Consider the following 11,032-nt stretch of genomic DNA (forward strand, 5'->3'; position numbering starts at 1 on the left):
AGGTGCATGTATATATATACATATGTGATAGGTATATTCTATTAAATTTCACACTAAGTACAGTACGAGTTTTTTTGCGGGGTATTTTGCATACGGGGCGGGGCGTTGAGCTGCCCCGTATGCGACATCGAGATACGTCCTTGCGATTCAAGAATGCGTCTCCCTACGCCAGTCTCCAATTGTTCTCTACACGCGTAGGATGACGTCGACCTTTTCCGTTTGCATTTGCGCCGACGACGCGTCGCCGTCGCTCCAAGTCGGCTCTACACTTCGCGTCGTTCGCATTCAGGACGATTCGACTCTCATTCTGCAGAAAATCGACGAAAGAAAGGTAAATCGAGCGCATTGTCGCGCTCGCGGTCAACCGAACGCATTTCCTCCTTTGTTTATTCCCACACGGCGCCCCGCCCCCGTCCTCAAGTGCACTAAGCAGACACACCTTCCTTTTTTCAGGGCGAAACAGAGGCTACGGAGCCGGTTCCTCTTCCCCGCAAGATACAGCGTCGCAAGTGAGAAACATTTACGCGTGAAACGATCGATCGCGCACGCGCGTTCGTCTAGACTCAGCCTTCCTCCTCGTCTTTTCGACGAAACGCGCGAGGAGACGTTTCGCCTGTTCGACGCCATTGAAAGCGACGTCGTCAAGGAGACGGATCGCAACGAAGAAGACGAAGAAGTAAGGGAAGGACGCAAAAGAGAATCCATGTTCGAACCGGATATGGTCGGTAGAAGCCGGAAGAAGAAGATGAAGACGACTTGATGCTGTCATGCACGTTGTGCCAGCAGAAAATATCGTAATAAAAATAAATTTTATATATTGTAGTTATGTATTTCGCTCTGTTTCTTAGCATAGATGAACTTGAAGTTCATTCTAGAGTGTGTTCTGCTCAGCCGAGAAGAAAAGGATCAAGGCACGTGTTTGATGATTATGTAGTCTTTGGATTAATTAATCAGTATATTTAGTCTTTCTTCTGGCGGCGATCAACTGTGTCTATCAGTCACCGTTTCGAGACTCCCCGCTACAAGTATCAAAAACCCGACTTATAAAATTGTGACCAAGGTAAAAAATATATATAGTCAATAATTTATATTTTCGATGTCTGTATAGAATGATGACTTGTCGTTTTGCTGCGATTCTGTGCGGTCCTATGACGACGCCGTTTGGCTTAGATCTGCTCTTACGTTTGAGTGTCCTGAATGTCTTATTCCGCCTATAGCTTCCCATTCGCTCGACGCAGCTGTTAGCGCGCAAATATTGGAGCTACAGAGATTCATGACGAAAGTAGTCTCACACAATGTAAGTCTCAGTGTGCAAGATTAAATATCAAAATTATTAAAGCTTTTAATTAAGATTCTAAAAAGAAATGAGACTTTTGAGAAATTTCTGAGTTACTCCGCTTCAGTACGCGCACCCATATGTTTAATTTTATTTAATTATTTTCAATGGGATAGGAGTTTGAAAAGCTTAGGCTGGAAATTGATATTCGACACAAATTGCGAGCGTCCCCACTTCGAGTTCGATCTTCTCTGTTACAGAATCGCGAAATAGCGTTTACACAGTGTGAAAAGTATTTGCTCACAATCAAGGGAAGCCTACGTAGACTATCAAAGTCATTTCACGCAAAATTCCAAGGTAAGAATCTCGCATATACACTCTCTTATAACTAGGAGAGATTTTATTATTTATTAGATAATAAATTTTACGAGAATTGGTTTAAGTTGCTCAGTAATTCCGAGCCTAAGGGGACGTACTTAGAAACGGCGTGCCACGCAATGGCGAGACTCTGTAAGGACATTGAAAAACAACAGGATGACGTCGAAGACTACTTTCTATCGCGAGACGTCGATTGGTTGATTCGCTACGTCGAAAGTGCCGAGGAGCTGCTCGAACGAACTCAAGAAGCCGTTGATCGATTTCTCTACTGGGACGAAGAAGTCAAATCATTTGAAATGGCAAATAATTAATATAGGGTTAGCTCTAATAATTATTTATAATTTTTATAGAGTTTTTCTGAGAGACCTCCACTTGAGCCTCCCCCTTCGCCGCCTCCCCCTCCCCCTCCCCCCGTCGCTCTCTCTCACTGCGACAGTAGTAGCAGTCTAGAGAGTAGCAATAGCTGCATGAGTCCCCCCACGTCGACGACTCCGGCTCGAGGTCTGCTCAGCTCTAGCCAATCGACGAGCAGTGTAGCGAGTCTACGATGGGCGGAAGTAAGCGATTTGCCCTCGCGTTTTTTATTTATTTATTTAGGATGTCGAATTTTTAGGCGAATGCTGCCTACGAAAAGGCTAAAGAGGATATAAATAGAATTCGTTCGAATTTGGTCACCGAATTGTTTGATTTTGATTTGAAAAAGGAGACGGAATTGAAGAAAATTTTATTGGCTTTTACCGACATGAAAATCGAATCTTCCGACAAGGTAATATTCATGCATATTTAATTGAAAAAATGAATTAGACATGCGATTTCAGGTTCGAAACAAATGGGTCGCCGGACGAATGTTATTGGACACGCCCATACAAGAAGAAATCCGGGCCCTAAATATTTTACAACTTCTAGACGCGCGTTGATTATTTCCTTGTGAATTTCTTTTGTTCGTGTACACATGCCCCGATTTGCGCATGCTCAGACCGAGAATCTCAATCGCGGCTCGTTTTTCCAATTCGTTTCGGCAGCAGGAAGCCTGGAAGGACGTCGCTTGCGCTAATGAACGGCCTAGCGAAGCCGTCGACGTGCAAGACGATCGACGACTTCGAAGAAGCGGTCGCAATCGAAGCGAAACGACTCCAAACGACGAGTCGATCGTACGAATCGTACGCGGACGACGAGAAAATCGCCGAAGACGGTACGCGATGCCCTACGGCGAATTTTCTACGGTCAAAAACGAATGCGCGGCGTTTTTCTCTTAGTACGCGGTCTCATTCGCGTCGCCGTGGGTAAGAGCAGTCTTCTCGTCAGCGAGAAATTCGCGCAGTTTCGTAAACTGTGCCGGCAGGCGAGAGAAGAGAGCGATCAAACAAACGTACGGGCACGCCTACTCGCGGCCACGCCTCCACGTTGCTACCGGGTATTTTTCTTTCACGAAGGCGAGCGTCGCGTTGAAGCCGACTCGGCAGGATCTCGAAGGTTTCTGGGATCTCGTTCGATATCAGATCGACGACGTCGACGCGAAGTTCAATGAAATCGAGGCGATTCGGCGAAACGACTGGAAAATGACGTCGGTGACGTCAGTACCCGCTTCGCCGCGTTCCCGTACGAGAGAACCGAGTCAATCGACGCGCGTTAGTTCGCTACCGCCACCGCCGCCAAAATCCGAGAAATCGAGATTAAGGGATGAAGAAAGAAAAAAATTGCTGGCTGCCAAAAAAGCCGAGGCAAAGAGAAAGGGTTTGGCGTTTGGCGGGAAAGGTAAGGGTAGCGACTTTGTTGAAATTTACGTTGGATCTCCCGTGCAAAAGCCAAAGGAGGCTAGGTTCTAGTTGTAACTATTTTTTTGGTAAAATTTATTGTTGATTCTATATGACTCGAATGGACCTTACTTGTAAGTTATTGCACTTGATAATTTATTGGGTTTTCGCAAGTTATTCAATGGTCTGGTTATCATATCATTAGAAATGCCTCATATTGATAAGAGCGTGCACTGCCGTCAAGTGGGAAGATGTTGGTAATTTTCTCTTTATTAATTTTACTTTTTTGTCTACTGTATATTGGATTTGAAAGAGATAAATAGGGGATCTCCGTTTTGACTATGTCTACTGATGCGCATGCGCATATTTGCCGTGAATATGCATCGCGTAAGTGAAGCTGGGTGGAGTACGAAACGACGCGGAGTGCGCTCGAGCAGCGAGATTAATGTTTTCTAACTTTTCGCGCTAAAAGCCAATTCATAGAATCGCCGAAAGCGGCTGCTTGTTATTGGAATTTGTCTCTCTTTGGTAGACTGATGAGAGGCAGAAACGGAGCTGGACACTGCCGTGCAGTTGTTCTGTGATCGAGCGATTGACCGAGATACTCGAGAGTCGAAATGAAGACGAATTGCGCCTTTTTCTTTCTAGAGAAAAAGGATTTCGATCTGAGCAGTTTCAGGTATGGAATGGTTGCGTTTTTCATCGCTGCACACCATTGTATTCTCTTTTTCGTTAGTACGATGGAAACTTGTCATTAATTCACTATGTGGCGGGAAGAGAGTTTGAGACGGCGGAGGAAGCCGATGATTGGCTCGGCTATGCGCTTGAGCAAGAGAATCAACACATTGACAAGCCAGACATGGTATCAATACGTTTTGGATTGGTAAATTAATTGATGCGTGGATGCAGTTAAGACTCTGCCCACTTCACTGTGCGTGCAAGTGGGGAAATATTTTTGGCGTTGAATGGCTCGTCAGTCACCGTGCAAATATCAACTTGCCCGTATCACTTGGAATTGATTTCATATGGTTTCACTTGTCACTCTTTTTTAGTTTCATCGTACGCCATATTCTTATGCCTGTGCAAGTTCCGTTGACCCAATGAAGAAAATGCTCTGTCTCGAAGAACATGGCTACATTTTGTCACAAGATGATATTGTAACAGAATTGATATCAATACTTTTGCAACAATAACTTTTGATTGATAGGTTTGGGCAGCAGAAAATCAATTTTCATCATCTGAAAAAGCGGACGAGATTTTTCATTATCTTGTCAATGAAAAAGGATTGAGCGTCAATGCTACATATAGGCCCATGAATCTGTTCAGCTCTTTTTTTGAAAGAATGGAATTTGAAAGAATGAAATTTGAAATGGTGATACAGTACATGATGAGCTTTTGTTTGCTACATGTGCAATATTTGTAATAGGATGGGCGGACTCCTCTGCATCTTGCCTGCTTGAATGGAAGCATTTTTGGAGTGAAATGGCTTTTGGAGCACAACGCTGCTATCAATAGTGTCGACATAGTTAGAAGATTTCACTTGTGATATCTGATTCTTATTTCATCTTCAGAGGGGCAGAACGCCTTTTATGTTGGCGTGTAAAAGTTCCATCAATCGTTCAGCGAAAGTTCGCTACTTGGGTGAAAAAGGAGCTGACTGTCAAGCAAAAGATCACGTGAGATGTTGTTTATTTGCTACAAATTCAATCAACAAATCGCCGTCTTTTTTATTCAGGGAGGGCAGACGGCTTTGTTTTATGCTGTCAATGATTGCTCAAAGTGTGAAGATGATGAAGTGAAAGATATTATTCTTCATTATCTTGTTATTGAGAAAGGCATTGATATCAATTCTGTTAATAAGGTTGCATTTACGATATTTCGCATTTTCGTTTGGCTATTCTATTTTAGTTTGGAAGGACACCCTTATTGTACGCATTGGGTCAGCATTATCCTCCCTTTGTCGTCATTATTCAGGAACTAATTGAATTAGGAGCTGATGTTTCTACTAGAGATTTGGTTAGTCAGAATTCTCATTCCTCACTCGTTCTCTATTCACATCTTTGTAGAGCAAACAAAATGCCTTGCATTTGGCTGCACGGAACTATTCAAAAGACAAGAAGGCAGTTATTGATCTATTGATTGAGAAGGGTGTTGACGTCGTGTGTCAAGACGGGGTGATGTCCTTTCATTCTAAATTGAAAAGTGTTTATAAACGTGAACTTCAGTTCGGAAAAACGCCTCATCAGGTGGCCGAAGATGGTGAAATCAGAGCCCTCCTTCGACAGCATTATGTACGTTGTCCTCATTTTGATTCAGTCCTCATTTTTAATTAGTGTAATAGGACGCCCAATTATGCGTTCTTCACCGAGAAATGGCTCGTCCGGATTCAATTAAATTGTGCGTAATTGGAGATGAAATGGCAGGAAAAACGACGTTGGTCAATTCTCTTCTTCAACTCGGTCGTCTCCCACCCAACGAGGAGGATCGCACACCCGGTATTGAAATTCACAACCGCATAATTCCGGGAGTTGGCCAAGGATCGACGTGGGACTTTGGTGCCCAACCAACCTTCCACGGCGCTCACGGTCTCTTCTTTCAGCAATCAAATACGATATTTGTTCTCGTTCTTTGCTTTCGAAATGGACAAAAAAGGACGTCAGAAATCGTTCTCCTGGAAATTGGGCGCTATTGGTGTGCGTTCGTTAAGGCGGCGCTTCGCAAGCTTTTCACTCATCGGTTGCGACTTCGCCTTTTTGTTGTCTTCAATTTGATTGATTTCGAAGAGCAGCCGGGAGTTGAAGTGAGCTTCCAGCTGGAAGAAGTGGCCAGAATTCTTCAGAAAGACTTTGAAGACACGTTTGAGATTTCACACGTGATTGAAATGGATTGCAGTAAGAGCAATTCAGTTCGAATGAAAGACTGCTGCAGAAAATTGAGAACAATTCGTGAAAAAATGCTTCAGGTAATAAAAAATTTCTGTCTCTAATTTCACATCCTTTTTTACTCAGGGAGCTAAGAACGTGCCCAAACTGTGCCACACTATTGAGCAGAACCTCTGTCTTCCCGATAGTACACGAAAGTTCTCATTAGGGTATTTTCTGACGCCACAAGAATTCGAAAAGTGGGTTGCTGACGTTGGCATCACTTTGAATGACGACGACAAAAAAGTCTCCTTTGAATATCTTAACTCGTTCGGAATCGTAAGTAATAAAAATATCTAAACTATGGTATATGCATGTATATATTCACATAGATTGTCAATCTGGGTTCTCGAATTTGTCCTCGACCGCTCTGGTTGTGTCATAACGTCATTGGTCCACTACTGGCTCCGCCCAACTTTCTGTTCGGCATGCCGTCTGAAAAATCAGGCGAAGTGTCGTTGAAGGACATTGAATTGGCTTTGAAGAACTTTGAAGCCGACCTCAAGAAGAGGGGGACTCCGTCTTTATATCGGGTGACAGCTGACGAAGCGATTAAAGTTCTTCTTTATCTAGATTTGTGCATTCGGGTCGAAACGTCACCCGAGAGGTATCAGATTCCGGCTCTTCTTCAGCATTCAATTCGTAACGACGCCTGGGTTGAAGATCCAAAGTTTGACGTGTATCGTGGCCAGCGATACGAATGCTCTCATTGCGTCGATATCATCTCGCCGTCGTCATTCGTCGTCTTTCAATCTCGTTGCTCTCGCATGGACAAGCCGATGAGTCGCGAGGCGTGGAAAGACGGCGTCAAATTAGTGAGAATCATTGACGACAAAGTGGTCGAGAGTCGCATCGAATTAGGAATAAAGAAGGGACACTGTTGCATTGATATCGTCCTTCGTTGGTCAAGCAAAGCAGCGTGCCATGAAGTGGCGAAGGAGTTTCTCGCTGAAATTAAAGACATAATAATGCGAGTGTGCGACGAGAGGAGCCCGGGAGTTATTCTGAACTGGTTCTATTTGGACAGCAATCACTTGCAGCGGCTCGACGAAGATCCGGCAATCTACTCTATGGCTGATGTAGAGATGAAGGTAAAGGAGAAGGCTTTCGATCACGTCGTGTTTTCTGCTCGACCAGAGAAACGTTTCTATTCTCCGGTCAGAGATTTGGTGGTTATAACGGAAGAGACTCAAATGGAGGTACTTAGAAAACGCGCTATTGATTCTACATGAAATTGTTGATTTTAGCTCGCCGTCTCTCATAGCGAGAAAGCGTCGTCTTCTCTTACGAACGAGACTCCTTTAGAGGTATTGGGGCTAATAGCATTCTTGTAGATTAGCCATTGAGTGTGCGTTATTTATTTTCAGAAGGCTGCCGCAGACGTTAGACCGTCCGCTAAAAGTAAATAATTTAAATACCTATTGGGCGGTTTTCATTTTGAATTCTCTAATCAGGTGTTTTTCCGGCCGATGAAGATTTGGTGTCTGTTAAATTGATGAGGACGTGCGCAGCCTTCAAAGGATCAAAGTGGGAAGACATCGGTATTTATCTCATTAGCTTAGAAGATCTGGATGACATTCGCAAATCCTATGGCGGGAATGGCGTGCATATGTTCAAAGTCTTGGAATCATGGAACACAGCAGAATCACCAAATGTTGGCGAGCTTCTGAAGTGGTTTGAGGAGGTTGGTGTGAATCGAAATCATATCAAAAGGAAATACGAAGAGCTGTACGCAAGTAAGTAGCGTTTTAGGTTTGACGAACTACAGTAGACCACTCGTATTTTTAACCTGGTATTTTATGCATGTACTGTATTTGATTTTTAGCGATTTTTCAATTAGGATTTGTATGCGTAGGTGAAGTCACAACCGCTACTGAGCGTGCGCACACAAGCTCCGGTGCAAAGTCGCTGCGTCTCTGGCTACCTGCACTAGCTCTACGAATGTCTACGGAAGAAACCAAAGAAAGTATTTCTGGGGTAAGCTGTCGCCTCGCTAACGGATCCCAATACATTCCTCTTTCTTTGATCGCGTTTGCAATTCTCGCGTACCCTACCCAGCTGGGCCAGCTGCAGGCTGAGCTGTTAGACCGATTTAAACGTGGAAGAGGGGGAAGAGGGGAGAAGAGAAGGAGAAGAGGAGCCCTTTGCAATTCTAGCGCACGTTAGAAACTGTTGACAGCTTGTTCCCTTATGAAGCTCGCTCGCAGCCTTCTCCCTTTGTTTCGCACTAAACCGACTTCTTTTCTACGAGTCAGCACGCTACAGAAACTTATTTCACTCTCTATTCTCCTTGTTAGCCCGTTTATGCGTCCGTTTCGCAATGGACCGGCCAGGAGCCGCTCGAAAAAGACGATCCGGAGATATTCGACCTTATTCGAAAAGAGAAAAAACGCCAAGTCGCCGGACTCGAACTGATAGCGTCAGAAGTAAGAAAAAATAACTCAAAACGACGCAAAGAAACGAGATAGGAACATCGGAATAGAACTTCGCAAGTCGCGCCGCCTTGGAACCAATGGCAACGTGCCTCAACAACAAATACTCGGAAGGATATCCAGGCCAGAGGTACGAAAGACTCCATGGAGAATGGAATTAATTTAATTAATATTTATTAGATACTACGCTGGAAATTGGTACATTGACGAAATTGAAACACTGTGCCAGAAACGCGCGCTAGCAGCATTTCGCCTCGACGCAAGCAAATGGGGCGTAAACGTGCAGACATACTCAGGTAAAAAATAAATTAATTAATTAAGGAGGTGTGCCCCTCATATAATATTTATCTCTAAAGGCTGTCCTGCCAATTTTGCTGTCTATACGGGAATCCTCAAGCCTCACGACCGCATCATGGGTCTCGACTTGCCACACGGAGGCCAGTACGTCACTCCTAGATATATATATATTATGTGATCTATATTTTTTGCCTAGTTTGAGTCACGGATACATGACGGAAACGAAACGAGTGTCGGCGACGTCTGTTTACTTTGAATCGATGCCGTATCGACTCAATGTAGCTGGGTTTAATTAATAAATTGGGTGGATTATTTTGATTTGATTTTGAGGTGGAAACGGGGCTCATTGATTATGAGACATTGCGTCAGAATTCAAAGCTATTCAAACCGAAGATCATTGTAGCGGGAACGAGCGCCTATTCCCGTCTCATTGACTACAAGCAAATGAGAGAGGTGAAGCCAAGGGGGTCCCTCCCTAAAGGGGGAGACCCTAATATCAATAATTTAGATCTGCGATGACGTCAATGCTTATCTGATGTGCGATATCGCTCACATCAGCGGTCTCATGGCGGGAAACGTGATTCCAAGCGCTTTCGATTACGCAGACATCGTAACCACGACAACGCACAAAACGCTCAGAGGCCCAAGGTCTCAAAAAAAAACAATTACATATAAATATATATTTCATATTTTTTCTCTAGAGCTGGCTTGATCTTCTACAGGGTCGGAGTCAAAGGAAAAGACAAGAAAGGAGCTGGTTAGTATCAAAAGTCCATCATATAGCGTGACCCCATAAAGATTATCCTACAAAGATATCATGTACAATCTTGAGAGGCCAATCAATTCCGCTGTGTTTCCGGGTCTTCAAGGGGGCCCTCACAATCACTGCATCGCCGGCGTCGCCGTCGCTCTCAGACAAGTACGTCGCCGTAATAAATACTATTGATTTATTGATTTTTCTTAGGCGGCCTCACCAATGTTTCACGAGTATCAGAAGCAAATTTTGACGAATGCCAAAGCACTGGGAAAGTGTCTCATCGATTTGGGATACACCATCGTTTCCGGGGGAACGGACACGCATCTCGTTCTCGTGGACCTCAAACCCATAGTAAATAATTTAATCAAATAATATTATTTATTGATTTTTTGTCTAGGGTTTTGATGGGTCACGTGGGGAATTTGTTTTAGAGCAGTGCGCTATTACTGTCAATAAGAATACGACTCCCGGTGATAAGAGTGCCTTCAATCCGAGTGGACTGAGACTCGGTGAGTGTCACGTGTATCGTCAATAAATAATATCTATTTATTTTATCTGTTGTAGGCGTGCCCGCTCTCACGTCGCGAAATTTCAAGGAACCGGATATGGAAAAGGTTGTCGAATTCATTCACAGGGCCATTCAACTTGGAAAGGACGTCCAGAAAAAAACGAGTCAGCATAATTAATAATTAATAATTATATGTCTATTTTATTGATTCTTTAGAAACGTTGAAGGACTACAAGGAGTTCTTGATGGAGGACGAAGAAACGAAGAAGCGTTTGGAGAGTCTGAAAAAGGACGTGGAAGAATTCAGCTGTCAGTTTCCTATGCCAGGTTTTGATGAGCGCTAGGGCCTATAGTATAGGGTCATGGAAATTGTGCACGACGCCTGTTAGTCTGTTGAATTTTTTCTTATGTGTACTGTATTGTATGCATAATCCTCCTTTGAGAATCATGGGATCCGTTGTACGTGACGCGCGCGCTAGCGTAGAATTCTTTCATAACTTTTTCGGGCGAGAGCATCGTGATATCTAATTGGGTCTGAATGCGACGTTTTTTTCCCCTTCTCCGCCACGACAAGATTTTTAATGGTACAGTAGAGAGGGTGATCGTCGGTCTCCGGGGGGTCCGAACATATGCATGTAGTAGGAAGGGTAGGAAGTTATTCATGGAACCGGATGCGCAGGAATATACAATATCAGGATAACGCGCGTGC

The 11,032-nt window shown here is 43.9% G+C and overlaps 4 protein-coding genes across 4 annotated transcripts; all 4 read left to right on the plus strand.

The window, feature by feature from the left end:
• The first annotated feature begins 114 nt into the window (after positions 1-114).
• LOC136193856 (uncharacterized) lies at positions 115-2,631 on the plus strand. Its single transcript, XM_065982848.1, has 13 exons — positions 115-331; positions 454-509; positions 562-676; positions 730-794; positions 849-911; positions 964-1,060; positions 1,109-1,297; positions 1,352-1,402; positions 1,453-1,633; positions 1,691-1,953; positions 2,005-2,211; positions 2,268-2,420; positions 2,473-2,631. Exons 1-13 carry the CDS (start codon positions 200-202, stop codon positions 2,569-2,571), a joined length of 1,671 nt encoding a protein of 556 aa, XP_065838920.1. The 5' UTR covers positions 115-199; the 3' UTR covers positions 2,572-2,631.
• Positions 2,632-2,633: 2 nt separating this feature from the next.
• LOC136193857 (disks large-associated protein 2-like) lies at positions 2,634-3,632 on the plus strand. The gene is made up of 3 exons (XM_065982849.1): positions 2,634-2,846; positions 2,911-3,023; positions 3,088-3,632. Exons 1-3 carry the CDS (start codon positions 2,708-2,710, stop codon positions 3,478-3,480), a joined length of 645 nt encoding a protein of 214 aa, XP_065838921.1. The 5' UTR covers positions 2,634-2,707; the 3' UTR covers positions 3,481-3,632.
• Positions 3,633-3,779: 147 nt separating this feature from the next.
• LOC136193891 (death-associated protein kinase 1-like) lies at positions 3,780-8,202 on the plus strand. Its single transcript, XM_065982899.1, has 18 exons — positions 3,780-3,795; positions 3,941-4,087; positions 4,145-4,270; positions 4,318-4,410; positions 4,461-4,565; positions 4,616-4,780; positions 4,835-4,933; positions 4,980-5,084; positions 5,144-5,269; positions 5,317-5,424; positions 5,475-5,582; positions 5,634-5,699; positions 5,750-6,370; positions 6,417-6,608; positions 6,662-7,528; positions 7,577-7,636; positions 7,697-7,730; positions 7,784-8,202. The coding sequence occupies exons 1-18, from the start codon at positions 3,787-3,789 to the stop codon at positions 8,071-8,073; spliced, it is 3,321 nt and encodes a 1,106-aa protein (XP_065838971.1). The 5' UTR covers positions 3,780-3,786; the 3' UTR covers positions 8,074-8,202.
• Positions 8,203-8,485: 283 nt separating this feature from the next.
• Positions 8,486-10,790, plus strand: LOC136193894 (serine hydroxymethyltransferase, mitochondrial-like). The gene is made up of 14 exons (XM_065982902.1): positions 8,486-8,579; positions 8,627-8,755; positions 8,812-8,891; positions 8,942-9,057; positions 9,118-9,202; positions 9,255-9,336; positions 9,389-9,511; positions 9,567-9,706; positions 9,760-9,815; positions 9,871-9,977; positions 10,023-10,166; positions 10,213-10,324; positions 10,380-10,487; positions 10,540-10,790. Exons 1-14 carry the CDS (start codon positions 8,520-8,522, stop codon positions 10,665-10,667), a joined length of 1,470 nt encoding a protein of 489 aa, XP_065838974.1. The 5' UTR covers positions 8,486-8,519; the 3' UTR covers positions 10,668-10,790.
• Positions 10,791-11,032: the final 242 nt, after the last annotated feature.

This window comes from Oscarella lobularis, chromosome 12, assembly GCF_947507565.1.
Source record: "Oscarella lobularis chromosome 12, ooOscLobu1.1, whole genome shotgun sequence".
Taxonomy (NCBI): Eukaryota; Metazoa; Porifera; class Homoscleromorpha; order Homosclerophorida; family Oscarellidae; genus Oscarella; species Oscarella lobularis.

What these genes read in the sequence shown, in the direction of transcription:
- LOC136193857 (XM_065982849.1), top strand. Translation starts at nt 2,708, where the DNA reads ATGAACGGCCTAGCGAAGCCGTCGACGTGCAAGACGATCGACGACTTC. An exon ending in CGAGAAAATCGCCGAAGACG is followed by an intron (nt 2,847 to 2,910) that starts GTACGCGATGCC and finishes TTTTTCTCTTAG; the next exon opens with TACGCGGTCTCATTCGCGTC. An exon ending in AAGAGAGCGATCAAACAAAC is followed by an intron (nt 3,024 to 3,087) that starts GTACGGGCACGC and finishes TCTTTCACGAAG; the next exon opens with GCGAGCGTCGCGTTGAAGCC.
- LOC136193891 (XM_065982899.1), top strand. An exon ending in CGAACGAGACTCCTTTAGAG is followed by an intron (nt 7,637 to 7,696) that starts GTATTGGGGCTA and finishes ATTTATTTTCAG; the next exon opens with AAGGCTGCCGCAGACGTTAG. An exon ending in CGTTAGACCGTCCGCTAAAA is followed by an intron (nt 7,731 to 7,783) that starts GTAAATAATTTA and finishes TTCTCTAATCAG; the next exon opens with GTGTTTTTCCGGCCGATGAA.
- LOC136193856 (XM_065982848.1), top strand. Translation starts at nt 200, where the DNA reads ATGACGTCGACCTTTTCCGTTTGCATTTGCGCCGACGACGCGTCGCCG. An exon ending in CCGAGAAGAAAAGGATCAAG is followed by an intron (nt 912 to 963) that starts GCACGTGTTTGA and finishes CAGTATATTTAG; the next exon opens with TCTTTCTTCTGGCGGCGATC. An exon ending in AAGTCAAATCATTTGAAATG is followed by an intron (nt 1,954 to 2,004) that starts GCAAATAATTAA and finishes TAATTTTTATAG; the next exon opens with AGTTTTTCTGAGAGACCTCC.
- LOC136193894 (XM_065982902.1), top strand. Translation starts at nt 8,520, where the DNA reads ATGAAGCTCGCTCGCAGCCTTCTCCCTTTGTTTCGCACTAAACCGACT. An exon ending in CGATGCCGTATCGACTCAAT is followed by an intron (nt 9,337 to 9,388) that starts GTAGCTGGGTTT and finishes TTTGATTTTGAG; the next exon opens with GTGGAAACGGGGCTCATTGA. An exon ending in TCGCCGTCGCTCTCAGACAA is followed by an intron (nt 9,978 to 10,022) that starts GTACGTCGCCGT and finishes GATTTTTCTTAG; the next exon opens with GCGGCCTCACCAATGTTTCA.